Source organism: Ochotona curzoniae, unplaced genomic scaffold (genome assembly GCF_017591425.1).
Source record: "Ochotona curzoniae isolate NIBS_2020 unplaced genomic scaffold, NIBS_Ocur_1.0 contig_3527, whole genome shotgun sequence".
Taxonomy (NCBI): domain Eukaryota; kingdom Metazoa; phylum Chordata; class Mammalia; order Lagomorpha; family Ochotonidae; genus Ochotona; species Ochotona curzoniae.
This window is the reverse complement of record NW_024465897.1, coordinates 1918464-1944151: the sequence shown is the minus strand read 5'-3', so window position 1 is coordinate 1944151 and position 25688 is coordinate 1918464. Positions and strand designations below refer to the sequence as shown.

Sequence of the window (25688 nt, the reverse complement as noted above, 5' to 3'; positions counted from 1 at the left end):
TACTACTTCGGGAGGGGAAGCGGCAGTCAGCTCTTGACTCTCAGAAGAGCTCTTGGGAGTCATGCCCAGGGATACGTCCTTGCCTGCGACTGGATGGCTGGGCCCAGTCACCGTTCAGCTCCTCCTTGGCTATGCAGACAACCACAAGTTGAGGACTCTCCTGGGGCCAGTGGACTAGCCTCTGCCTGAGCTTGAGGCCCTGGGAGAAGACTGGACAAGTAGAGGGAAGAAGTGGTAACTGCTCATCATTTGTGAGTTGTCAATGAGTAGTTCCCATCTTGGGCCCTGTGTTCCCAGCTGTGGGAGACCCAGGTAGCGTGAACACAGGCTCCCACTTCCCGAAACGCACTCCCTAGGCTCAGGAGAAAGGCATTGTGCTTCCCTTTGAGGCCTGTGCTTCCCTTTGAGGGGACAGCCACACAGGCCTGGGCTTGGACCTTAGCTCTGCCATTGGGTGAATTTTAGGTATGTGACTCAGTTTCCTCATCTCTAAAGTGAGAATGTGAGCATCCCCACTTCACTGGATGGTAGTGATGTCAGTGTGCTTGGAACACAGTGGGTAAGAAGCAACACAGGGCGACAAGACAGGCAGCACTGGACTGAGGTGGCTGTGGACTCTAGGGACATTTGTAGCCTGCAGCAGGTGGCTGCCAATGTTCCTCTAAGCATCATGTACTCCCTGCTACCTCTCACTGGAGCCCTCTGCTTCAAACACTGCAGGCCTTTAGGCTGCACTGGCCACCCCGCGAGGGATGTTTGGTGGGCTGTGGGTAGAGTGCCCTGTTGACCCTCCTGCCTTCTCCCCTCAGGGCACCTCACACCAATGGCCAGTAACCATCCTGTCCTTCCGCGAATTCACCTACCACTTCCGGGTGGCACTGCTGGTGAGCACGGGTACCCACCACTCTGTGCATGGTCAGGCACCTCAATCTGATGTAGGGGCTTGGGAGACAGAGGGCATGGCTGGACTTGGGGCGCAGTGTCCTGCACTGCCCCAGAGTTGCCTTACCGATGCCTACTGCCCTTCCTTCCAGGGTCAGGCCAACTGCAGCTCGGAGGCCCTTGTCCAGCCAGCCACGGACTACTACTTCCACTTCTACCGCGTGTGTGACTGAGTTGCCCTCCAGGGCAGTGCCAGGCTGGGGACCAGGGGTCCCTGGCACGCATCCTACACTGGACACTAGGGTGTTACACTGGAGCCTGCTGCCGGCCAGCTCTGTGCCGCTTACCGGCCCTCCTGGGACTAGTGAAACTGGAAGTCCTCACACTGGAGTTGCTGTTCCTGCTTGCATCCCTCACCTGGCACAGAGGAAGCCAGACTTCCTGCGCCAGGTCAGAACCCTGTCACATCCCTCCAGAAACACTGGTTGGAAGGCTGGCTTTAGCTGTCCCAGAGGCCAGGAGAAGCCTGCCACCCTGACTTGTCTAGAGCCCAGCTTCCCTGACCTCCCCTTTTGAGATGGGAGTTTACCCCTCTTGGAGACCTGCCTGCCTTTGGGGTCACACTTAGGGATTTGGCCACACGCACCTAAGTGAGCAGAAGCCAGACAGCTCTCAGCTTCAAAGCTGCAATACGGGGGAATGCTTGGCAGTAGACTTTTGGGGAGTTGCCTGTTACGCTGGACCTGGAGTTCTAAGCTTTAAGGGTGGCCCAGGACGTGTCTTCTTGGGAGAGCCTGGCTCCCAGAATCCCCCAGGAACCAAGCCCAGCCCAGCCCTGGATGGGTTGGAGACAGATTTTGTGCCTTAAGTCTACTCAGTGCCTGATGAAGCTGCCCTCAGGTCTGGGCTGGGGGCGTCGGTAAGCCAGGTGAGCTGTAGATCCTTGAGCCTGGGGTACACTGGAAGGGGGAGTTCCATGTGGTCCCCCAGAAGGCACAGAGACCCATGGCCTGTGCTTCCATGAGCTTCCAGAGTCCACCTGTCGTCTGAGCAGAGGAGCAGGAATCTGCAGCCAGCTGGGCTTGGCTGGTGGGCGATGCACAAGTACTTGCTGTTATTAGTGAAGTAATGATTAAATGCACTTAAGCCAGGGCAGGAAGGAGCAGAAGCCCAGAGTGGGTCCCAGCCTTGGGGTGACACTAGCAGACAGGGGCCCAGGTTCCGAGCTCTCCAGGCTGCCTGACACCTAGTCCACTCCTGGCCATAACCCTGGTCTCCTCCTCCACTCCTGTCCACGGGTGGCCTTGTCTCCCCAAATCAAAGGCTCACCTGTTGAGCTTGGGCAGCTAAGCTGGAGGGAGCCCTGCTTGGCAGGCCCTGTCTCTGTCTGCCCCTCCCAGGAGTGCAGGCGTAGCCTTCAGTTAGGGAAGCTGTTCTTTCCTCGTGGTGCTGGGGGCACTCTGCGGCCACATTCGAGCTCCCAGGCGGGGTGAGGCAGTCACGTCAACCGTGTCTGCCACAGGTTTGCAAACAGGAAAGGGAACCGCTCTCCTTGTCCTCCTCCCAACTCTTGGAGAATCAGGCCCTGCCGCCATGGCCGCATCTCTCACAGCTCTGCATGGGGTCTGTTCTCAAAGAAACCAATGAACTGCAGGTTGCCTTCTGTCACAGATAGCAAAGCACTTAACCATGGGACAGGGAAACACCAGGGGTGTGTGTTGGGACAGAAGGGCTACCCTTTCTCAGCACGCCCCTCTTCAGCTCACTCATTGAGAGGGATTGTGACCGCCCACTGTGTGGGGGAAGGGGAGCGCTCAAGACTCCTCTGCTCTTCCCCTTCCTTCTTATAATGCCTTAAAACTGCCAAGTCCCATCCTTTGTAATAGGATTCTGGCTTCCCTCAGTGCAGAGAAGGGGAGTGGGCTTTTGGGCGCCCCCCCCCCCCGCCCAGGTCTTCACTGCAAAGTACCCTTCTGCCCCCTGGAGCCTGCTTGGACGCGGCCTAGTTCCAGTCCCATCAGCAGCTGGCTCTGTTCTGTGCCTGGGGAGGGGTCCTCACTGCAGGAGTCGCTGGGGCTCCAAGCTGCTTGAGGGGTCACCTTTGGACCAAAGTTGCCTTCAGCCTAAGGTAAAGGGTCAGGGACAGCTCGCAGGCCACCTGCTGGAGGCTGGCTGCCTGGCCCGCCCTGCCCTGCCAGGGTTCAGCGGCGTCCCTCCCTTCTCTCCTCTTTGGCGTTCATTCCTGTAGCCACTGGGCTAATCTCCCCCTAGCTTCAAGCTGTACATACAGCCTCTCAGTGCAGCCCCCCTTGAAGCCCGCGTGTGCATACAGCGCCCTCCCACATAACTCCCGCTCCTCTGAGCCCTGACTCGTATTTATCATGCAAACACTCTGATGCTGAGGTGGGCAGAGGCCAGCAGCCCCAGGCCTGCTTGCTTCCTGTCCCCTGACCTGTTTTCTTCTGAAGTAAATATACGTATATAAATAAATGTATAAATGCTGCTTTGTATCTGAGCTTGCATCCCTGGCTCTGGCCTTTGTTCCGGTGGGGAGAGGGAGTCGCTTGTGGAGGTCCCGGCCTCTGAACCGGATGGGTGCTTGGTGCTCCTCAGCCTGCTTACCAGGGCCAGGCAAGGACTCGGCAGCCTCTCCCCTGGCCATGCCCGCCCTGCCCGCCTGCTGCCACCACCCACCTGCGGTAAAAATAGCCACCTAGCCAACACATGAAACAAAGCCCAGAAGAGGGCATTGGCCTGGGGCAGAAGTGACTGGTGTGGGTCTCTAGGAAGGGTGGATTCAGCCAAAGGGGCAGACTCCGACCCTTCCGGTCTATAGGGAGCCTTAGATCCAGTGACAGGACGGCCCTGCCACATGGCCCTCGGCCTCCAGGAGCAACAGCTGTATGACAGGTAAGTAAGAAACAGGAAAGAGTGGGACTGGGAAGTCAGGTAGGTCTTCTTTACGGCACGGGCAACAGACAGAACCGTCACACATCTGCTTTTATTGTGAGAGCAGGTGGGACACTTCCAGCAATAGTAAAAAACAGAAAACAAAAAAGATGAATCTACAAAAGTGGGGACTCCGTGGCTGGTACCTGAAAGGGGAGGGGTATCTACATGAGACCAAAGATCATTCTTGTACCCCTCCCTCCCTGACACCCTGCATCTGGGGCAGGCCCAAGCACTGCCCTTTGAGGATGAGCCACCAGAGTGGACTCCCTGTGACCTGGTAAGGGGATCACCTGTACAGATATGAAGGCCCTGACCCTGATTCCTTCCAGAGAGCTCACTTCCCAGCAGCCTCCAAGTCACTGGTATATGGGACCCCAGGAAGCCCGTTCCCACCCCAAAGTCAGAATGAGGCCTTGGTGTTGGGCACTGCAGAGAACTCAACAAAGTATGCCCCACCTGGCTCAGATCCCCATGCGTGGCAGGAAGCAGCCACCTGCCTTTCGTGGTTCTGATCACTGAGTGGCCTCCGTTAGCCCGGGGGTCTGGCCTAATGATCCCACTGGTGTGGCTATGGGGAGGGATTCCAGGCATCCCGTGCTCTCACAGCTCTTACCCTTGTAGCTCACACGTAGATGCCGACCCAGAGCAGGAGGAAGAGGACCCCAAAGCCCATGAAGAGTGAGGCCACCAAGGAGATGAGGAGCTCTTTGTAGATGTCCCGGGTGTACTTGGTGGAGGTGACTTCGTAGCTGGTTGGAGCCGTTAGGGAGAAGCAGCTGGACTGCAGAAATCAAGGGGCCTGGCCAGCGCTGCTCTGGGGACCAAGCAATGTGCAGAGGGCTCTCGGGGAAGCCTGGTGGGCTCAGTGTGGCGGGCAGGGAGCCCAATAGATGGCTCTACCCTGGTGCTCCACGCCATTCTCCAGCACTCATGGATAGACGAGATTGGCCCCACGTCATGCAGCTCCCTGAGGCTTCTGGAGAGGAGTACGCTCCACCATTCTACCTCTCCGACCTCCGCTTCAGTTGAGACCCTCTGCCCATTATCTTGGACATCTGAAGATGCCCATTGAGCTTCCCTGAACCTGGACAATAAGGCCACAGCTCTCCCAGGCATCACCGGACCTGCTCTCCTCCCATTTCCGATCTCATGCACAAGACTGGCAGGGTGCAGGTCCCCACTGAGGCTTCTCCCTCATCCACCCAGCTGATAAGGTCAAGCCCACTTGGTGAAAGGATACACGAAGAACCAGGCAGTGAAGAACATGCCGATGGCCAATAGCACCACAGTCAGGTGGGGGAAGACGGCTGGGTTCACCGGGCTGGTGTATCTGCTCATGGCCTCGAGCTCCTGGGGGCGGCAGGGAGGGTGTGAGATCAGAGCCAGCAAGGAGTTCCCGAGCCCAGCCCAGGGACACTGGGGTTGGCCACATATGCCCAAGTCCCTTAGGCAGGATGGCATACTGTCCAAACGCATCTTCCTCTACATTCTAAGTCACTACTAGATTACTTATAAGACCTAATTCAATGTAAATGCTATGTAAATAGTAACAGGATTCCACTCTGGAATGCTCTACTTTTTTTAAATCTCAGTGACAGAGAAAAAGGGAAAGAGAGTCTTCCATCTGCTTGCTCACTTTCCAAGTGGCCACAATGGCCAGTTCTGAGTCAGTCTGAAGCCAAGAGCCAGGAGCTTCATCCAGGTCTCCTGTGTTGGTAACAGGGGCCAAAATACTTGAGTCATTTCCCAAGGCCATTGCGGGGAACTAGATCAGAAGTAGAGCAGCTGGGACAGGAACCAGTGACTGAGTGGAAAGTCGGAGTCTGCGGCTGCTGGGACCCTGCCACCACCATGACGGACCCGGAGTGAAGTTCAGAGCTTCTGGGTCTGGCCTGGCCCAGTCCCAGCCATTGTGGATACTGGGAGAGAATCTGTGGATGGTGGAGCTGTCTTCTTTCTCTCTCTCTCGTTACTCTGCCTTTCAAATAAAATAAATCTTAACAAAGCAAAATCCTAAAGTGGCACTTTTCAATATGGTACGAGAAGGGTGGCTAAGAGGCTGAGACACAGAAAGTAGCAGGTGGGCTGACCAAGCATCTTTAGTATCTTCTGATGCCAACGGCCCTGACAAAACGCAATGCGGTAACGTGGTGAAAGAAAGACATTCTCTGCTTGGGGGGAAAAACAAAATCACAAACAAGACAAAGTTTGCTTACAGTTTTCAGCGCTTTGTGGATTCGTGCCTACAGATACTCTGCTGCAAGGCACAGATCCTTGGCTGGTGGCCATACCTCGACTTCCAATTCAGTATTTCTCTTACCACACTGCTAGGGCTTGTCAGGACCCACAAACCAAAGCTATCAGTTCAAACTCAGGCTCTTAGTAAAAATAGTCCACAAAAACAGCCATGATGAAAGCTGGTGAGTGTCCCAGGATCCAGTTTAGCGCCACTCAACAGGGGCTTGTTTCCCCTGACCGCTTGCAGGGGGAAAGACGATGAGCTAATACCTGCGAAATAGGCTGAAAACGTCAAGTTCTGTACAGATGTTCACTGCCATTGTCACCCACCAGGCCACGCTTCTAAAACCCAGAACATAACAACTTGAAGTAAATGGACCCCATTGTTCCAAGAGACACTGGAATCGAATTGCATAAACGATGATACCCTGCCCCCTTCACCCTCCCTACTACAAAGGAAGACAATTGTGGCCATTGATGGAGCCTGGATCCAGTGGCAGGCCTGTGCTGGGGCACTGGGAGCACAGCGCCTTGTAGACATCACCCCAGAGCGGGAGGAGCGTCAGTGACGATCACTAGCAAGTATGGCAGAAAATCAGGTCAAGAAACATGGTGGGCACGGCGCAGTAGCCTAGCAGCTTAAGTCCTCGCCTTGCATGCAGCTGGGATCCCATATGGGCGCTGGTTTCCCATCCAGCTCCCTGCTTGTGGCCTGGGAAAGCAATGGAGGATGGCCCAAAGCCTTGGGACCCTGCACCCGAGTGGGAACCCCAGAAGAGGCTCCTGACTCCTGGCTTCGATTGTCTCAGCCCTTGCCACTGGGGAATGAATCAACAGACAGAAGATCTTCCTCCCTATCTCTCCTCTTCTCCGTACATCTGACTTTGCAATAAAAACAAATAGATTTTAAAAAATCAAATGGTGAGAGCGTGCACAGGGGCTGGGGGAGCTCTCCCAAGAGAAGGGAGCCAAGTGCTCCCCCCAAAAAATGACCAGGGCCTTCTAGGACACGGATGCACGGTCGGGGAAGAACTTTTGGGTGGAGATGCCACATATCACAGGTCACCAAGAAACAAGTCCGCAGGAATTCGAAGCGCACCCCGCACCCTTATCAAATGGAAAGCTCTGAAGCCGGATGAGACGTTCTCGCCTCCCAGCTCAGGCCGGAGCTTCCAGCAGCGTCACAACCCCTGCTTCCCGGGCTTCCGAAGCCTCCGCGAAGGTCCGCGCTGAGCCTCAGACCCGGAGCCGTCCTCACAGCCCTCTTCCCAGCTCCCCTCGTCCCTCTCACCATTGTGCCCGGTACAGGGTAGAGCCGCCGCTCCGCCACCGGAAGAACACGTCGGCAGGAGCAGGCGCCGCGTTCAGCCGGAAGAGAACGTGCCCCCCGGGGAAGTGGCATTGTGGGATTTGTAGTCCTTTAGTTTCAGGTGTGCCTGGAGCTGGGACCTGTGGGGCCTGATGTGGATAAAGTAGGGAAAAGCGATAGAGAGGAGAGGGAAGGCGTGCGGAGAGTCCAATCTCTTTAGATAAATTGTTTTTCTTGAGAGCAGGTGTCCTTGAGAGCCAGAGTCCGAACTACACTGCCCAAGAGGCTGTGCGCGGCGGGCAGGTCACGTGACGGCAGCGCGGGCTTTGGAAGGCGACGGAGCCGAGGAGAGCGGGGCTTCGGACTGTCCTGGGCAACACCTGGATAAGCGCTACCTGCCCGGCCTCGCGCCCCGAAGGCCAGGTGAGGCTCCGTGGGAAGCAGCTCTGAGGCCGACGGGGTCCTTTTTGGGAATCGCTGTCAGGCGACTCCGCCACTTCCCTTCGTGACTTTGGAGCATATCCTGCAGACCGCCACTTGCAGGAGGAGGGTAACTTCCACTGTAAGATCGCGGTGCATTTTACCCAAGACCTCGGCTGTGCAGACGTGTTTGCAACCCTGCCTGCCGAGCCCCTTTGCCAGGGCCGCCTACCGTGCTTTGGGCACCCGGGGTCACCGTGCAGCCCCGACGAGAGGGTGGGTTCCGCCTGCAGCGCCCGGGTCTTGTCGGAGGGTCTCCCGCCCCGCGCGATGGCTGCCAGCACCTCGGGGAGGCGAGGCAGTGAGGAGGAGATGGACCGTGAAGGAGGGCTGAGTTTGGCGGGAAGAGGGCGCGCGCAAGTTAGCGCTGCTCTCTGCCTCTCCACCCGGGTCCCACCCAGTCAGTCAGGGATGGCTGTCGGGGCAGGAGAGAGGGAATGGGGGATTCTTGGTGTGGAACACTTGCCACGGTGCAGTGCAGGAAAATTTGTTAGGTGCCGCTGAAGAAATACCAAGGGGTGAAAGTTGAGGCGTTAGCTGGGCCAGGCCTTGGACCACGGTGCCTTGGGCAACACTGCCTTCGGAACACTTTGCTGAGGGGCCTGTGTCGCAGAGGATCGGTCCCTGGCGTCCCGATCCCAGCAGCCTGCCAGTGCAGACCCTGCGGAGGCGGTGATGGTTAAAGTTTTCGGTTTCCTGACTTCCTCTTCTGCTGACGCAGCCCCTGGCTGTTAGAGGCTGTAGGCTGTGAGCCAGCAGGTGGAAGCTTAAATAAAAACTATATACATGTAATGCAGGTTTGCCACAGATGTTTTAAAAGTCCTTGGCATTTTAATTTTTTTCCCCACGATATAATCCCGTTCCATAGGCTCAGGGAGTTCCCCTTCCATCCGTATCTCCCATGTGGGTGCCAGATCCCCAGGACATGGGCCATCCTGCTGCTTTCCCAGGCCGTGAGGGAGCTGGATGGGAAGGAGAGCAGTTGGAACATGAACCAGCACCCATACGGGGAGGAGTGGCCTGTTGAGCCACCGTGCCAGCTCGACGGCTTCTGCAGTTCCCTGGTGTCGCCGCCAGTAGCCCGCAAGCCAGAGTGCTGAACCCGAGCCGGACCAGCCATCGTCCTCTGGCCTCCTCTGGGTTGTGTAGTCTTCCTGTGCAACAGGTAACACTACTCTGTGCAACAAAAGCTCCTCCTCAACATAGCAGGGTCTCTTTCCTCCAGTGCTGGTGACTTTTTCGGTCCTTCATCTTTTGCATATCAGAGACCTGCAGTTGGTGTCAGAACCTTTCTTCCCTTTGGGCCTCCCCCGCCTAACTTGCCTCCTTGTTTTTTTTTTTTAGCCTTCTCTCCTCTAGTGTCACCATGGGAATCCAAGGCCTGGCCAAACTGATTGCCGACGTGGCCCCCAGTGCCATCCGAGAGAATGACATCAAGAGTTACTTCGGCCGCAAGGTGGCCATCGACGCGTCCATGAGCATCTATCAGTTCCTGATCGCCGTGCGCCAGGGCGGGGATGTGCTGCAGAACGAGGAGGGTGAGACCACCAGCCACCTGATGGGCATGTTCTACCGCACCATCCGCATGATGGAGAATGGCATCAAGCCCGTGTACGTCTTTGACGGCAAGCCCCCGCAGCTCAAGTCGGGAGAGCTGGCCAAGCGCAGCGAGCGCCGGGCCGAGGCGGAGAAGCAGCTGCAGCAGGCTCAGGCTGCCGGGGCCGAGGAGGAGGTGGAGAAATTCACCAAGCGGCTGGTGAAGGTCACCAAACAGCACAACGACGAGTGCAAGCACCTGCTGAGCCTCATGGGCATCCCGTACCTCGATGCCCCCAGCGAGGCGGAGGCCAGCTGCGCGGCCCTGGTGAAGGCGGGCAAGGTCTACGCCGCGGCCACCGAGGACATGGACTGCCTCACCTTCGGCAGCCCCGTGCTCATGCGCCACCTGACGGCCAGCGAGGCCAAGAAGCTGCCCATCCAGGAGTTCCACCTGAGCCGCATCCTGCAGGAGCTGGGGCTGAACCAGGCGCAGTTTGTGGATCTGTGCATCCTGCTGGGCAGCGACTACTGTGAGAGCATCCGGGGCATCGGGCCCAAGCGAGCTGTGGACCTCATCCAGAAACACAAGAGCATTGAGGAGATCGTGCGACGGCTCGACCCCAACAAGTACCCCGTGCCCGAAAATTGGCTGCACAAGGAGGCCCAGCAGCTCTTCCTGGAGCCCGAGGTGCTGGACCCAGAGTCCGTGGAGCTCAAGTGGAGCGAGCCGAACGAAGAGGAGCTGGTCAAATTCCTGTGCGGTGAGAAGCAGTTCTCGGAGGAGCGCATCCGCAGTGGCGTCAGGCGGCTGAGCAAGAGCCGCCAGGGCAGCACCCAGGGCCGCCTGGATGATTTCTTCAAGGTGACCGGCTCGCTCTCCTCGGCCAAGCGCAAGGAGCCGGAGCCCAAAGCATCCGCTAAGAAGAAGGCAAAGATGGGGGCGGCCGGGAAGTTCAGAAGGGGGAAATAAATGTCTCCCTGTCATTGTGTCTCCTTGACCCCAGAACACTGGCCTTGTTGTATGTGCCCTCCGGAACTGCAGCTAGGGGATCCGCCGCGGGGTGGGGAGGGCATCCCATTGCTCTCGCAGGGCCACCCTTCTTGGTAGTTTGTTTGATTTTGTTTTGTTTTTCACTTGATCTCTTGGCAGGAAGACATAAAAGTGTTTTGTTTTTTAGCTCAGGAAAATGAGTCAGGCTCGAACCACTTCTCAGGCAGTTTGATGGACACTGGATCCATTGTTACATGGAAGTGACAACAGCAAGTTTAGAGAAGGAGAGAAATGGTGATCAAAGACAATGTGGAAATAAATTCCTGGCTGACCATCTGGCGGCATGTGGGAGGTGATGGTGGGAGCCGACCAGAGCGCTTCTCAGGGTCAGCCTGGACCCTCCCTCACCCCGAAGCTGGGCATCAGAAAGAGCCGGTCATAACAGGTGCTGAACGCACCCGAGAGAAGAGGAAGAGCAGGTGCATTTGGTTACTGGCTTTGTTTTAAGATGGGTAGAAACTTGAACTTGCTATGTGATCTGAATCTTTAAATTGGTTATTTGCCTTTCTGAGACAGTCCACGGAGTGGAGACATTGGGGTAAGACACTGGTTTCCATGTCCTGTTTTTGTGTTAGATACAAAGAGAGGAAAACAAAAGTCAATAAAATGATGAAAGTAACCAGAACTTCGCGTGCCATGAAAACAATCGGAAATGTACTGCTGCATGTTTTGAGTGTGGCCACAAGAGGGCGCCATACTCCATTGGATGGACCCTGCAAGCTCAAAGTTCTTAGGGTAGAACTCTAGTATTTTGGGTAGGAAAAAACATGTTAACGAATCAATTGAATTCCTAGTCCTTTACCTACCATGTATGAGATAAAGGAACTCCATGGAGAATCGCTAAAATTGTAGTTCACAATACCCAGGCATTTGCTTTGTTTACAAATCGCCAAGAATTGCTATGCAGATAGCTCTTGCCTGTTCTTGTTGTGACATCAAATAGAAGTTGCTGTTTCTCAAAGAGGTGTGTCTTTTTTGAACCTTAGAGATTTTAGGATCTTGGCACAGCTTGGTGGGTCTGAGTTTTTAAATTAGTATTCCTATCTCTGCTATTAGAAAGTGATCGAGGACAGTGGTTTTCTTTTTAAGATTTATTTATTATTGGAAAGTCAGATTTACAGAGAAAAGGAGTGACAGAAAGATCTTGCATCTACTGGCTCGTTCCCCAAGTGGCTGCAATGGCCAGAGCTGAGCTGACCTGAAGCCAGGAGCCAATTCCGGGTCTCCCACGTGGGTGCAGGGTGCCAAGGCCTTGGGCTTTCCTCGACTGCTTTCCCAAGCCACAAGCAGGGATGGATGGCGAGTGGAGTAGCCTCTAGGCTACCACACCAGTCCAGTCAGTGTATAGTCGAGTAGAATGTTTTTTTCTAAAGTAAAAATCTTAGATTGAAGGTTGAAGTTTGGTGTTAGCAGGTGGGACAGTCTCCCTGGCCATGGCTTTGCGCTGGGTAAAACTGCACCGAACAAAGCTCTTTTCCAGGGCTGATGTTGTGGTACAGCGTGGTAAGCCCATCCTGTGTGTGGCGGCTGGCTGCTGCAGCCCCCTGGGAGCTGCTTGGGCTGCTGCCACTCCTCTGTAGTCCTGGCTCAGCCATGACCATTGTTGACCATCTGGGAAAGTGTATCAACGGATGAGACATTCTATGTCACTAGATAAAGCAGAAGGTGCTGGGGCTGGCTTTGCTGTCTTGCAGGTAAAACCACCGCCTGCGGTGCTAGCATCCCCTGTGGGTGCTGTCCACTTGTATCCAGCTCATGGCCTGGGAAGAGCAGCAGCAGGTGACTTAAGTGTTTGGGCCCCTGCCACTCAGGCAGGACAGGTAAGGTGCCTAGGGTTGACCTGGTCCAGCACTGGCTGTTACCGCCTTCTGGGGAGTGAACTAGCACATCTCTCTCAAAATAAATCAATTTTAGCCAAAAATAATTCATTTCCTAGGGCAGGAACCTTCATTTCACTAATTGTCCTTCTTGAGCAGTTGAGGACCAAGGCCCATTTCCCAGACTGGACCAAGCTACACAGCTTATTTGAGTCCTATTTTCCGATTTCAGGACTTTGGGTCTAAGCCTGCAGGCTTGGCGAGAGGACCTGGGGGCAGGATTTTCAGGAGTGACCACTGTCCAGTACTCACTTGAACTGTGGGCTACTCCCGTGGCTGTCAACTGTGGAGCTGGCTTTCTACAATTGGATTGCTAGGTCTTTTCTAGAAGCTTTGTTCATTAATTTCCCATGGCACCGGACAGGAAGCTCATTGTTGTCCTGAGCTGCTGTCATGGTTTTGCCCAGGGGAGGTGTGGGATGGAGGCTGTGATTTCTCCTGACAGGTCTGAGGACAACTACTGCCTCAGGACTGGGACACGGTGCCCTCCGCTGGGCCGGGCTCTGCCTTCCCCTGGGGGGTTCCCTAGGCTGCCATCCTCCGATTCAAATTCACAGGCTGAGGTGAGCAGTTGGGGCATCCTGGGTACACAGAAATCTCACCAACACAAACAGCCTTCATTTGGTCAAAATTAACTTTATTTTTCGGCTTTACCTCATTGGGATGTGGTAACAAAACTGGTACACCAAAGAGACTGGTTAAAGAAGGCGCCTTTGGCCAAGTAATAGAGGAGTAACAAAAATAAAGACATTGATTCTGTCGCAATCTTTGTGACAGAGATGACTTCCTGTGAGCCTGTCTCCTCTGTCAGCAGATGTGCTTAAGAGTTTACTGAGCTGCTTGTTACTGACGTGTCTGGCCACGTTGGAGAGCACATGGGGACAGGCTTGGGAGAGAGAAGGCCACAGTGGTCCAGGTACTCGGAGGACCTGGGCTTGGCACAGTAGAGCCCCGCTGGTGTGCCCAGATCAGGCGGTCTGGAGGCAAAGCCAGCTGGCTTGGCAGTGTGCAAACACGAGTAGACCTGGGCGGCAGGAAGAGCATTGGGCTGGGATCAGCACCTGTCCTGGGGCGAGGAGGGTAACACAGAATTCTGATTCTGCTTCAGGTTTCTACTAAGTTGAAGCCAGGTTCTCCAGCTGGGCCCAACTTGTCCTCCCCTCGTTCTGGCTCTGACAAAGCTCGAAGCGTTCCGGCCAGGACACTGCAGGCGGCATGCTGAGCCCTAGCCCAGCATCTCGGGGTGCTGATCCCCTGGACCTGCCAGCCCCTCCCTGCGCAGTGCTGTTCTCTCCTCCCAGTGTCCAGCATGGCTGGCGCACAGGGTACATGCTGTTGACTGGCAAATTGTCCCCTCACCAGGACCACAAAGCTGGGGTGGGGAGGGAAGGGGGTGACTTCAGACAAGACCTCTGGGCCAGATTCCTATGTTTGCTCTCTGGAGAGACACAGGAAACTCAGGAACCACAAGGTTAGAAAATTGCTTCTGTGTTAGACGGATGTGCATTTCTAAGAATTTATCCTAAATTCCTAACTGGTCTCCAGAGGGGTCAAGACAGCTAAACAAGAACGGACAGCAAGAAGCCTCACTAAGGCAACAACAATGATATACTCTTTAATCTTCCTATTTTGGATTTAGACCTCTGAAGTGATTCTCCAAGCCACCACGGCTGCCCCAGGCAGCACTACGGCTCAGCCTGGCTCAGAGGTCGTGCTCCGAGCCCTGCCACCAAGCACTTTGGTCACTCGTGCCAACTGCTGTCTTACACTGGACATTGCAAGGGGAACCATGGACAGCGCCATGTGTCTCCAGGGAAGAGGAAGGCCAGCGGCCAGCAGCCCTCTGCCCTGTGAGATCTGACAAGAGCTAGGGCCTGAGGTTCCCTTCAGACCCTGGGTGGAACATGCCTTCACCATCAGCAGTGCCGAGAGCCTTTGGGCCACTGTGAAACAAAAATGGCTTTCCCATCAGCCATCGGCGGGGCCCACCAGGCCACTGCCCCATGGGCGGTTGCTGGGATAGGCCAGACGAAGCTCCCCTTTATCTGAGTGGCATTTTAGTGTTCTATCTCTTCCCCTCGACTCACCTACATTAAACTAGAAAAAAAGAAACGAACCCCACAGCCCTGTCCAGCAGCACCTTCCCCCTCCGCCCCGGGGGAACCCACACCTTCTCTGACCCCTCCGTGGGCCTTTATGCCCAAAGACGGAGAGAAGGGTATGAGCCTGTCTTTTCCCACCCCTGCCCCGCACCCCCCAAATATGAGAACTTAGTGGCATCGTCCCTCAAGCTCCCCAGCTTTGGCTTCAGAGTCCTCTTCCTTGGGGTGGAGCTGGTGTTACTGGTGAAGATAGGCGTCCAGCCAGAGCTGCCCCGACTCCTTCAGAGAGCTGCAGGAAAGAGGGGCAGGTGGTAAGGCACTCGGGGGGAGCTGCGCTCTCAAGCGGGGCAGGCGCTAGGGAGAGGCGGCCCTGACTACCTGGCCTCTGGGCTTCCTTCCCCTCTGCCTGCAGAAACACTTGGGCCTTGGCACCCAGGTGAGCATCCATGGGCCCATAGTGCTCCCTGCCCTTGCCACGGCCACCTCCACTTAGGAGTGGGCCACCTCTGGTACCCTGCCCTGCCCCATGCATACAGCAGCAGCTCCCCGCTGGGTCCCGGTACTCACTGGACAATGTCAGCAAAGGCCGAGAGCAGGGGCTTGGACTGGTACTTGATACCATGCTTGGCACACAAGGACTGTACCAGGGGCGCCACTTTGTGGTAGTTGTGCCGGGGCATGGTGGGGAAGAGACTAGAGAGAAGGGCAAGGTCAGAGAGTCCTGGTGCTTCACATGCCCACCCCCCACCACCCTTAGCTTGTCTGGCTTCCCGGGCCGTCCTACTCACTGGTGCTCGATCTGGAAGTTGAGGTGCCCACTGAACCAGTCATTGAAGGCAGACTTGTGGACGTTGCATGTTGCCTGGAGCTGGAGGAGGTCAGAGAACAGTGTGTCCCTGGGCTCGGCCAGCCCAGCCTCCTCCAGGTAAAGACGGCCAGTCCTGCATATGCCCTTCTCAAGGTGGCAGCCAACGAGGCAGTGCTGTCTGGGGGCTCTTCCCGCTCCCCCATCCCTTACCTGGGTGGAGACCCAGTCCTTGTTCTGGTCATAATCAATGTGCATGGGGATATGGTTCATCTGTGTCACCCACACAAACCAGTTGCTCTCCAGGAACCTGTTGCAGGAGGCACACACCGGAACAGTCCGGAGCCCGGCCTTCTCAGCCTCCCAACCCATCCACCCTCCCGCACACCTCCCACCTGTCCCTACTCTCCCAGGCCATCATCCATGCCTCTCCCGCCAAGTCCTACCTGACAATGAAGAAGAGGCCCAGAAAGCCCTTCAGCCCCAACAGGGGCACGTAGCTGAGCGAGATGCGGACATAGAAGGTGATCATCCAGGCCAAGTCCTGCGGCAGGAAAGGCAGAGGGAACAGCTCTTCCGTGCCTGCTGCCCTTGGCGGCCCCACCCTTGGTCTCTCAGTGTCACCAGGGACTGGACCCCTCTGGGACCTCTGTGTCTCCAGTTCTTCCCCAGCCCTTCTGGCTGCCTGTGACTGAGCAGCACGGCCCAGTCCAGGCCAGTGTCCTAACCAAGTCCCCATCCCCTCCTCTGTACAAATGCCTTACTCAGAACAATCTCTGCTGGCCTTACTCCTTAACTCCCAGCCTCTCTGTGCGACGCGTTCTCCCCTCCCCAAGCTCTGCCTGTCCTCCATGACCAGCCAGAAAAGCCAGACACAGGCCCCTTTTGGAATGCCCATAACCTTTTGGCTTGTATCTCTTCTGCTATCAACCACATTCAGCTTTATTGAGCTTCTTCAAAATGGGTACATCTCCGCTTCCTCCCCATCCTCAGCCTGGTCCCTTCTTGGCTTAATGCCCAGAGCTAGGGCCTCTGGACTTTAGGAGCCAGGCTACCTTCAGGGCCCTGCCACCTCATCCTACCTAGTGGTCAGATCTGTACCCGGCTTTACTGCTCAAAGGCCAGTCTCAGCTTCCCCAGGAAAACCCTCCCCTCCCCAGGCAAATGAAGGTGGGGTCCCGGGGCCATGGATACTCACCACCCACTTCTTCCGCTGGAAAACAAAATAGAAAATATACCACTGGAAGTAGAGAGGCAGCAAGGCTGGGGGCCCAACTGGGGAGCAAGCAGAAGACAGGAGGCCTGAGCAGCGGCTGGTGACAGGGCTGCTCGGTGCTGGGGCACCTGCTGTGCCATACCCTCCCGCAGCCTCGGTGCTCCTCCAGCCACTGGACCCAGCAGACAGCGATGGTGGGCGTGCATGGAAGGCCGGGGCCAGCCGCACCTCCGAGGATGCCAGGGAGAGCAAGGGGTGGGAGTGGTGTTCTTTTCCAGGGGAACAGGGCAGCCTAGGAATGTGCTCTGCTCCAATGCCTTTAAAAGGGCACTCCTGGGTGCTGCCCTGGCCACTGTGCCCCTGCCATGGGCCCTCCTCTTGGTCCCAAGCTTATCCCTGCTGCCATCTGTCCTGTGCTCCTGCCTGCTTCATCATGCAGGTGAAGGGACGGGGCAGGAAAGTGAGAGAGTGTGTGTGTGTGTTCAGCAGGAACCTGCAGATGCCTCATAGGCTGGGCCCTATTTCCTTGGACTGTAGAGGTGGCCTTGGGCCACCCCAACCTGCAGCGCTAGAAGGCAGCTGTAAGAATGAACAGCAGGAACTCTTTGAGAACACAACCGGGAGCTGAAGAAGTGGACCTCACTTCCTTGTCTACAGCCAGCTCTAACCTCTTGCAGAGCCCGCTGAGGCCCGGGATCCTAAAGTTCCTTCTTCACAAAGTACCCGTTCCACTCTACCCCTTCTTTAGTAGGGGTAGCTGGGAACAGGAAGCTAGGATAAACTTCAGTCTAAACAGCCTCCTTCCCTCTCTGCCTGTAGGAACTGAAAGCTCACATATTTTAGGCATGAGGGGAGACTTTAGAGCAGTCTTTGGAAGGCACATAAGACAAGCATAGGGCATCTAGCTCCACCAGCTCCTCCCCTGTACCTTTGCCTTCCCGGGGCGCTGACCCAGGTCTCTGACAAAGATGAAGGTTTTGAGGCTTGATCTTGACAGTGCCACCTGAGCACTGAGCTTCCTCAGGCAAACTGGGGTGGGCTGCGAGGGACTGGTCCGTCTGCACACCAATGCCCTTTAGGCAAACATGAGCCCGCGAGGCGGTCTTGCTCAGCAGCGGTACAGACTGCCCACGCAGCAAGGAACCGAGTCGGGGGCAGGGTGCTTTCTCTGCCCTTTGCCTGAAAAGGCTGCAGTCTCTTGGTAAGCTGCTTCCGCCTCACCCCCTCCACACCACAACTCCTGGGTAGGTCAGGACACTCACTCAGGAAGAAGTATTTGTGCTGATGGTTGTACGGCATGTACTTTTTCTTCTGTTTCCCAAGCTGTGAAAAAAGCAAGGAAGTCAGGACCCCCTCGTGACCTCAGCCTTTTCCTGCTCAGAAGGTTAGGCCTGGTACGGGAGCTAGAAGCTCCTGGCCGCTTTCAGCAGGCCCAGCCTCGCTCGCAGCCACGGCACATGACGCTGTGGGCTGCCTTTTGTGGACTGTGCCAAGGCCTCTAGCTCAGCATCCCATGTTCACAAAAGGCATGCGCATGACACAGTCTGCAGGTCTCTAAGGCTCCTATGTCCCCCCCCCCCCCCCGCGACACCTCTGTCGTATTTCCCCACTGCCTTTTTTCTTCCTCCCACATGGTAATTTTCAGACACAGTGGAAAAGTAGTTTCAACCCTAGACAGGAAAGCTTTCCCTCTGTGTCTAGCCTCTAACCCTTCTCCTCAAAGCCTTCTAGCCTGCTGCCTTCTGCATGAGCTTTACAAACATCCCTTGCAAGTTATGCCATGCTTGGCACGTTTGTAGAAACGATACCAAGAACAACTTGGCAACCTGAAGGTTGCTGGCAGTCCACCCCAGCGGTTGGTTGTCTAGTGGTTATTTTGTAAGTGTGGGTGCGGAGTTTGAGTTTTATGGTGAGGTGGGGGTAAAGGATTGGAGATTGGTGATGTATGGGGGGAGGGAGGGAGAGGGAGATATAAGAGGGAGGAAGTAGGATGATAAGGAGGGATGGTGGGTGAAGGGAGAAATGTGATGGGGAGTGACAGGGTATGGTTTTTGGGTGGGTGGGGTTTGTATGTGTATTGGTTGTTGGTTTGTGTATGATGGAGGTGTATGTTTGGGTTGAATAAGGGGGATGGAGGGATGAGGTGTGGGATAATGGGTGGTGGAGGGGGAGGATGGGAGGTGAATGAGGGAGGTGTTGGGGAAGTGTTTTGAGGGTGGTTGGGAATTGGGGGGGGAAGAAAAGGGGAAAGGTTATGATGGGGTGTTAGAGGTTTTTGAGGATAAGAGGGGGAAGTGAAGTGAGAGGGGAATGGGGGGGTTGAGGGGTGGGTTAATGGGTGGGTTTGAGTTTGTTTGTTTTTTTTGGGGTTTATTTAGTTGTGTTGTGTGTTGGTGTGTTTGTAATTGTGGTGTTGTTTGGTTTTTTTGATGTTGTGTGGAGGTAATGAGAGTGGGATAGAATTTTGAGGTTAGGTGAATGGAGGTGGGGAATGGTGAATGGTTAGAGAAGGGAAGGAAGAAAGAGGGGGGGGGGATGGTTAATGATAAATAATGAAGGAAATAGGGAAGATGATTTATAAGGTATGTTAGAGGGGTTTGATATGGATGAGAAGAAGGATGGGATATGATTTGGAAAGGGAAGAGAATGGTTGAGGAAGTGGGTTATGAGGGTGGGAGGTGGATTATTAATATGTGGTAATGAGTGGGGATGGAAAGGGGAGAGGTGTAATTGTGGGATTTGGGGTATTGGGGGAAGGAAGATAGGTGGGGTGATAAGTGGTGTGGTTAGTACATTTTACAACTGAACAGATTAAAAGCAGGAAAATGGGACAGACAGTGCAAGTGTTCTGGTGGAGGGATCGCGTCTGGTGTGCCTTAGACACTGACATCCGGACTTGGGCCTGATCGATGAGTAAACCAGACAACGTGTGATCTCGGAGGGTCTCAGGCTTCGCTAAGGAGTGTGGCTTCTAACGGGAAGTCACTAGAGCACTTCCCACACTCTGCTTTACAAGTTTCGCTCTGGCTGGACCTGAGAAGGAGCAGCAGGGTGCAGGCACAGTTGTAGGGAGACCAGTGAAGACACGGAAGCTAATCCAGACCAGAGACGGACCAGAGCCATGGAAGGCTGACAGACTTGGGATCTTTCGGAAGGCAGTGCAAACGGCATGCAGAGGAACTGGGTGTAGTGGTGAAAGTGGGTGTAGCGCTTAGGGTTGGGGCTGGGGGGGGTGCCACCCCAAGCAACATAACAAGAGGGGGCCCTGGAAGCAGAGCCACCTTCTGGGGTTGAGTGAGACAGACCCTGTGAAGGAAAGACGTGCCTTCCGCTGCCGCCTCCTGTTGAGATCCTTGGTCAGAAGGGTTCTGTTTAGGCAAAGTAGTCCTGCTCCCTTCTTGTGTTTCAGTGGCACTGGGAGGCCCTAGGAGGATGCCACTGGCTCCGCACTGGCATCGATCTCAAATTCATCCGCACCCAGATGAACTGAGCGCAGCCCTGGGCAGCCTGAAATGGGGCATTCACCGACAGGCAGCCTGCTCTCAGCCTCCTAGCTGGGGGAGTCATGGGAGGGAGAGAACAATGGGCCATTCTAGATCATTCTCTGCTTTTGCTACCTGAAGACAGGGATTTCCTAAAAACCCTAAATCAAGAGACAATGAAGGCAGTGGTGTACAAAGGTTCCCTTCCAGCTAGCTTCCTTTAAAAAGACTCCAGTAACAACAGAAATGCTACCAAGAGCTCAGTATAATGCTCATCCTGCTGCCCTAGAAGCAGCTACTGCAGCCAGGGGTGGGGGTGGGGAATAAGCCTCCAGCTACAAGCTTCTCAAGCCAGGACAGCCATCACTGCCATCCCAGAGGTCTCATGGCCAGGGGGGAGGGAGGGGGAAAGAGAGAGAGAGAGAGACAGAGAGAGAGAGATTGAGAGATTGAGGAGAGGAGAGCCAGGCTACCTTGAACTCATGCCTGGGACTGAAACTTGTTCAATGACAGTTTAATCCTGGCAAGCTGAAATGTCATAAAGTGGGGGAGGAGGAGCTGGCAGAACTCTGGCTGCAGCCTGGAGCTTGGAACAAAAGGGTTTTAAATGAACTCTGCAAAGAACTCGGCTGGCCATTGAGAACCTTCGACTGCCTGGTGCGTACTAAAAACTCACTAAGTCTCTACCCAGGCACTCTTCTTTCAGTAGGTGCGTTACCATTTCTGCTCACTCACAGCCTCAGAGGACATTTCCAGCCCAGTGCTGACTGCCGTGGAAGTCAGTCTGCGACCAGAAGAAGGGTGAGAAAAAGTTGTTCCACAGTATCTGTGGAGGACTGGTTCTAGCACACCCACCTTGAAAAATAGCAAAATCTGGGGCTGGCATGATGGCTCAACTAGCTAATCCTCCCCCTGTGCAAGTACAGGATCCTGTATGGGCGCTGGTTCATGTCCCAGCTGCTCCACTTCCCACCCAGCTCCCTGCTGTGCCCTGGGAAAGCAGTAGAGAATGGCCCAAAGTCTTGGGACCCTGCACCCACGTGGGAAACATGAAAGAACATCTTAGCTGCTGGCTTCAGATCAGCTTAGCTCTGGCTGTTGCGGCCATTTGGGGAGTGAACCAGTGGGTTTTTCTGTCTCTATTCTCTGTAAATCTGCCTTTTCAACAAAAATAAATAAATCTTAAAAAAAAAAAAGCAAAATCTGCAGATAAGACCCATTCCTCCATACACTTTACATCATTTGTAGATTGCTTACAACACCCACTAGAGTGTAAGTGCTATGCAAAGAGTTGTTTTACTGCACTGCTCAGGGGAGAGTCTACACACTGGATGCAGATGGACTTTTTTTCTTACTAACATTTCTGGTATGCAGAAGGCTCAATTCAGAGGCAGAACCAATAGATATGAAAGACTGATGATTCAATGAATAACTGTCCTAGGTACTGAGGGATTAAAGATCAGCCAGATAGTCCAGCCCTGGACAGGGAGACTGGACACAGCAGGACTTCCAAGTACAAGAGGTAGAAAGACAAAACGCAAAGGGAGCGACTGCCTGGGACAGGAGTGTCACAAAAGCTCTCCCGACTCGAGTCAACGACAGGGGCTCGGGCAGTCCATCTCGGGTCCTGCTGCAGCACGGGTACTTCACACAGAACTTACTGGCTGCTGGGACTCACTCTAGGCAGGACAGGTGAATCAGTTCTGGGCACCCCTCCTTTAACTACCATGCAGCGGGGACCCAACCAGCCCATCCAACAACATCGTGAGCATTTCTCACCAAGCCCTCTGTGCTGGCTGCCTTCCACTCCCCAGGACCTTTCCAATGACGCCTCTGCTCACCTCCACAGAGAGGATCTTCCCCAGGGCAAAGAAGAAAGGATGCATGTTGATGTCTGGGTCTTTGCGAAAGCAGTTGGGTTTGGCATGGTGCTGGAAGTGCATGTGGTTCCACCAGCTGGCAGGAGCCCCCTGTAGAAAGAGAGAGGAGTTCCGAAAGGTGCTATCTCCCACCTCCCAGGTTCTGAAGGCTCCTCTCCCACATCACTAACCTTTAGGTGGCCAATCACAAAATGATGCAGTAGGTGGTTCCATGTGGAGGTGCTGCAGACAGACAGGTGCCCGAAGTCATGCTGCAGCCAACCAGCCTGGGCCTGGGGGAAGGGTCAGTACTGAGAGCAGCCCACAGGACCACGTCCTCTCCAACCTCCCTTCCTTCATCCGCTCAGGGCTGAGATAGCCACACCACCCCCACGTCCCCAAACAAGCATATCAAAGAAAGAAAACCAGGAAACCTGGGTCCCAATTCCGGCTCTGCCACTGACTCATGTGTGAGTTGGGACAAATCACGATGCCTCTCCCTCCTTCAGTGTACCCATAGTGCCAAGACTTGGGACAAACTGACACCAGAGTACGGAAAGGATTCAGAGGTGAGTAGACTTGACAAATGGCCTCTGAGGGCCAACTATCAGATCCCAATCCCATATCGGGCAGTGCCGGTATTGGTGGTTAGGGAACCAAAACCGGGTCTTGGTTCTTAGCACCCTCGGGCTGTGGTAGGACCTGAAGTTGAAGTTACACAGCACAAACTCCACAGGAATGGAATCCTGAGTGGAACTGCTGCAGAGGCAGAGAAACGAAGTCATCCATGTGGCTGAAGAGCAGACAGAAGCCACAGAGAGCGGCATATATGTTGTTCTTCTGAACCCACTCGCCAAAAGAACTTTGATTGACTCTAGTCAGAGGACACGGCTTCACGGCCTTCTGCAGGTTCCTAGGAGCCTCTGCCCCGATGATGGGTATGGCTGTGCTCGCACCTGAACCGTGCTGAGCAGCACTGCGCAGAGGAGGAAGGGTACCAAGGATGTCCCGAAGACCCAGAGAGTGAGCCAGGCGGCCACGTCCAGCAGCAGGATGTGCAGCAGGTACAGCAGGAAGAAGACGGGGTTGGTCTTCATGAGTCCCATCCGCTCCACGGTGGCCCGCAGCTCCCGGAACTCGTTCGTCAGCTCCTTCTGCAGGAGAGTGGGGAATGGGGAGCAGTGGTTATTCCCAGCACTGCTGGAGCCAAGCGCCCGCTCAGGCCACACAGCCCTAGACCAAGACACCATGGTGACAAACAAGGCTGACAGGGCAGGTGCTGCGGGAGCCTCCAAGTTCCACGGACCTGGTCACTGTCCCTGCTCTGCCATTGCTATCTGTGGGATCCTTGGCCTCTGGCTTGGCCACTTCCAGGAATTTATGGTTGGCACATGCTAAGTGCCCAGGAAATTAAGTCCTGGTGGTGGTGGTGGTGATGGCAGCCTTGGGCCTCGGGGGGTCCTGAGTTTCCAGGGAGCTGACTGAGGGCTCCCTTGGGACTCCATCCAGGTTGGCTTTCTGCCCCCTCCCCCTCAATCACCAAGGCTCCCAAGCACAAACAGGGTCTCACATTCTTAGTGGGCTCAAAGCTGGGCTGCTCCGGAGAGAGTTCTCCAATGAGGAGAGAGTTCATGTACTTCCTCACGAGGCCCTTGTCGATGTGGAATGCCACAAAGGGATCCTGCAAGCGAGGGGAGAAGGCGGGTGAGGGGCGCAGCTCCAGCACCCCGCACTCCCGCAGGGTGCAGGCATGCCACAGGCCGGCCTCCTGCTGGTCAGACAGCAGGCTGAAGATGAACAGAAGATACCGTGCCACCTTCCTCCCGCCAGCTGCCCTGAGAGTGCAAAGACAGATGTCCACAACCGCATCTCACCACCATCTGTGTCCCGTTAGCAGTGGTGCCACACCAAGCAGTGCCATAGTGCCATGGTGAGACCCACCGAGACGGCCAGGGCTGCTTTTCCCTCCCCCGGGGGGAAGGGGGTGTTTGGGGACCTTTTGTCCATGGTTTAAACATGGTTGAAAAACAGGGGGACTTGGCGGCACTTTCACAAGTCTACATTTTCTGGGCCGCAGTTCTCTGCTGAGGAGGTCTCCTATCCCACTAGGGGACCTAGCCAATCTTTCCCCCTTTCTTCTACTGTTCCGGATAGGGCCGGGTATTTCCCCAGGACCCTGACCACCCCACAGTCCCCACAGCGGCTGATTTTGGTTATGTGAGGTGGGGTCTGTTACCAGATCAGGGGTCCCCCCCCCCTGGAGGGTTGCGGGGATGCAGGGCGGAGCCGGCAGTCGGTGGTACCACGCATCCCCACCAATCGCCTTGCCGGCGTCTCTGGCCCCAAGTCCCCACCGCAGGGGGCAAACCCAGACAGCTGGCTCGCTGTGACCGCACATGCGCAAGCCCAGGCCTGCCGTGGACACCAGGGGTAACCCGTGCAGGCCGCGGCTTGGTCCTCTGGGTGGGCTGCCTGCGAGGGGAGTGGCGGCTCCTCTCCCACAGCGTTTGCAGCGCCTGGTGACGACAGGGACGCGGAGGCGCTCAGGGGTGTTAGGGCCGCTGGACAGGAGGAAATGTACAAAGCAATGACCCTCCCTCCTATCCCAGGCAGCCTTAGCGACAGGACTGGGCTGGGGGCGCGCTTCCCCCTCAGGAAGGCCCAGGGAGGAGAGGAGTGACCCCAGCACGGCCCCTCGCTGAAGCGCCTGCGGATGCCGGCAGCCCCACCATGCACACCCGCCACTGTCTGCACCGTGCAGTGGGGTGCCCGTGTCTGGCCCCTATGCACGGGTCAGCTCAGTGGAGACGAGCGGCAGGTCGGGACTCCGTGTCCCCAAACACTGCCCCCCCCCACCCTCGGGAGGCCAGCGCGGGAGCTGGGGGTCGTGTTGCTCCGGGAGAAGCCCACAGCCTCGGGGCTACCGAGGATATGCTCGGCTGGGCATCACAGCCCTTTGTGTGCATGCATGCACGTTGCCATCTCCATCCCCTCCCCGGGGGGCTCGTCTTCCAGGCCTCCTTCCCGCCCTTGCCAAGGGCTCCCCACCACCCGGCACCTAACCGGCCGGGCCTCTCTCCCTACGGATTCACTGTCGTTCCGCCTAGGATGCCGAACTTCCTGTTCTCCCCTCGGGAGCTGCAGCTGCCCCGGGCCCCTCCCCGCCCCGCCCCGCGCCGCGCCGCTCACTGTGGCATCCTGCCCGGCATAGTGGCTGATAACCCGGGAGCCCCCCGGGTGCCGGCGGACAAAGTCGCTGATGTTGTACACCTTCCGGTCTATCACCAGCCACCGCTCCTTCTCGCGTCCGGAGCGCTGGGCCACCTCGTCCCAGGTGAAGTAGCGTGGAGTCTCGGGAGCCATGAGGCACAGTGCCCGGGGCCTGCGAGGCGCGCGCTCGGGGGCAGCTCGGTGCAGCGGCGGGAGGCGGCTGGGCTCGGCTCGGTGCAGCGGGAGGCGGCTCGGCTCGGCTCGGCTCGGCTCGGCTGGGCTGGGTGCAGCGGAGGCGGCTGGGCTGGGCTAGGCTGAGCTGGGCTGGGTGCAGCGGGAGGCGGCTGGGCTGGGAGGCACCCGGAGGCACCCGCCGCCCGCGCCCCGTTTTCAGCACCCCGCGGCTTGCGGACCGCCGAGCCCGGCAGCGCGCGCTCCGATTGGCCACGCCGCGTGGCGCGGGGCAGCCGGCCACGCCTCCGCCGCCAGCCCCGCGACCTTGGACGGCTGCCGGCCTCTGTTGAAGGGGTGGCCTCCGTCCGCCGTCCGAGCAGAGTCCGCTGGGGCGTCGGGGCGCCGGTCGCCGGCGGGAGGCGCGGGCGGACTAACGGTCCCTGTGGACGCCCGGGGGTGTGGCCGCCGGCCGGGGGAGGACGACTTAACCGGGCTCAGGCTTGTGGGAGTGG

The 25688-nt window shown here is 56.3% G+C and overlaps 4 protein-coding genes across 5 annotated transcripts in view; 2 read left to right on the top strand and 2 right to left on the bottom strand.

The window, feature by feature from the left end:
* MYRF (myelin regulatory factor) overlaps positions 1-1249 on the top strand; it is a 28172-nt gene extending 26923 nt beyond the window's left edge. For both annotated transcript variants that reach the window (XM_040981881.1, XM_040981882.1), the window contains 2 exons: positions 810-884; positions 1035-1249. In XM_040981881.1, coding sequence (XP_040837815.1) covers positions 810-884; positions 1035-1115 — 156 coding nt within the window. In that variant the 3' untranslated portion in view covers positions 1116-1249. The remainder of the gene's footprint in view (positions 1-809; positions 885-1034) is intronic.
* Positions 1250-3873: 2624 nt separating this feature from the next.
* Positions 3874-7446, bottom strand: TMEM258 (transmembrane protein 258). Its single transcript, XM_040981880.1, has 4 exons — positions 7364-7446; positions 5075-5184; positions 4448-4583; positions 3874-3977 (listed from the first exon to the last, which is right to left on the bottom strand). Exons 1-3 carry the CDS (start codon positions 7364-7366, stop codon positions 4457-4459), a joined length of 240 nt encoding a protein of 79 aa, XP_040837814.1. The 5' UTR covers positions 7367-7446; the 3' UTR covers positions 3874-3977; positions 4448-4456.
* A 260-nt stretch (positions 7447-7706) lies between these two features.
* Positions 7707-11412, top strand: FEN1 (flap structure-specific endonuclease 1). The gene is made up of 2 exons (XM_040981995.1): positions 7707-7804; positions 9206-11412. Exon 2 carries the CDS (start codon positions 9228-9230, stop codon positions 10368-10370), a length of 1143 nt encoding a protein of 380 aa, XP_040837929.1. The 5' UTR covers positions 7707-7804; positions 9206-9227; the 3' UTR covers positions 10371-11412.
* A 2378-nt stretch (positions 11413-13790) lies between these two features.
* On the bottom strand, positions 13791-25197 carry FADS1 (fatty acid desaturase 1). The gene is made up of 12 exons (XM_040981994.1): positions 24982-25197; positions 23363-23473; positions 22749-22946; positions 21984-22085; positions 21775-21903; positions 17714-17774; positions 16434-16510; positions 15682-15779; positions 15449-15545; positions 15219-15298; positions 14998-15123; positions 13791-14719 (listed from the first exon to the last, which is right to left on the bottom strand). The coding sequence occupies exons 1-12, from the start codon at positions 25153-25155 to the stop codon at positions 14668-14670; spliced, it is 1305 nt and encodes a 434-aa protein (XP_040837928.1). The 5' UTR covers positions 25156-25197; the 3' UTR covers positions 13791-14667.
* Positions 25198-25688: the final 491 nt, after the last annotated feature.

Coding starts and splice junctions, on each gene's coding strand:
- FADS1 (XM_040981994.1), bottom strand. CDS start 25,155: ATGGCTCCCGAGACTCCACGCTACTTCACCTGGGACGAGGTGGCCCAG. Junction 21,904..21,983: donor TTGTGATTGGCCACCTAAAG/GTTAGTGATGTG, acceptor CTCTTTCTACAG/GGGGCTCCTGCCAGCTGGTG. Junction 15,546..15,681: donor GGCCTCTTCTTCATTGTCAG/GTAGGACTTGGC, acceptor CTCCTGCAACAG/GTTCCTGGAGAGCAACTGGT.
- TMEM258 (XM_040981880.1), bottom strand. Junction 4,584..5,074: donor TTCACTGCCTGGTTCTTCGT/GTATCCTTTCAC, acceptor GGCTCCAACCAG/CTACGAAGTCACCTCCACCA.
- FEN1 (XM_040981995.1), top strand. CDS start 9,228: ATGGGAATCCAAGGCCTGGCCAAACTGATTGCCGACGTGGCCCCCAGT.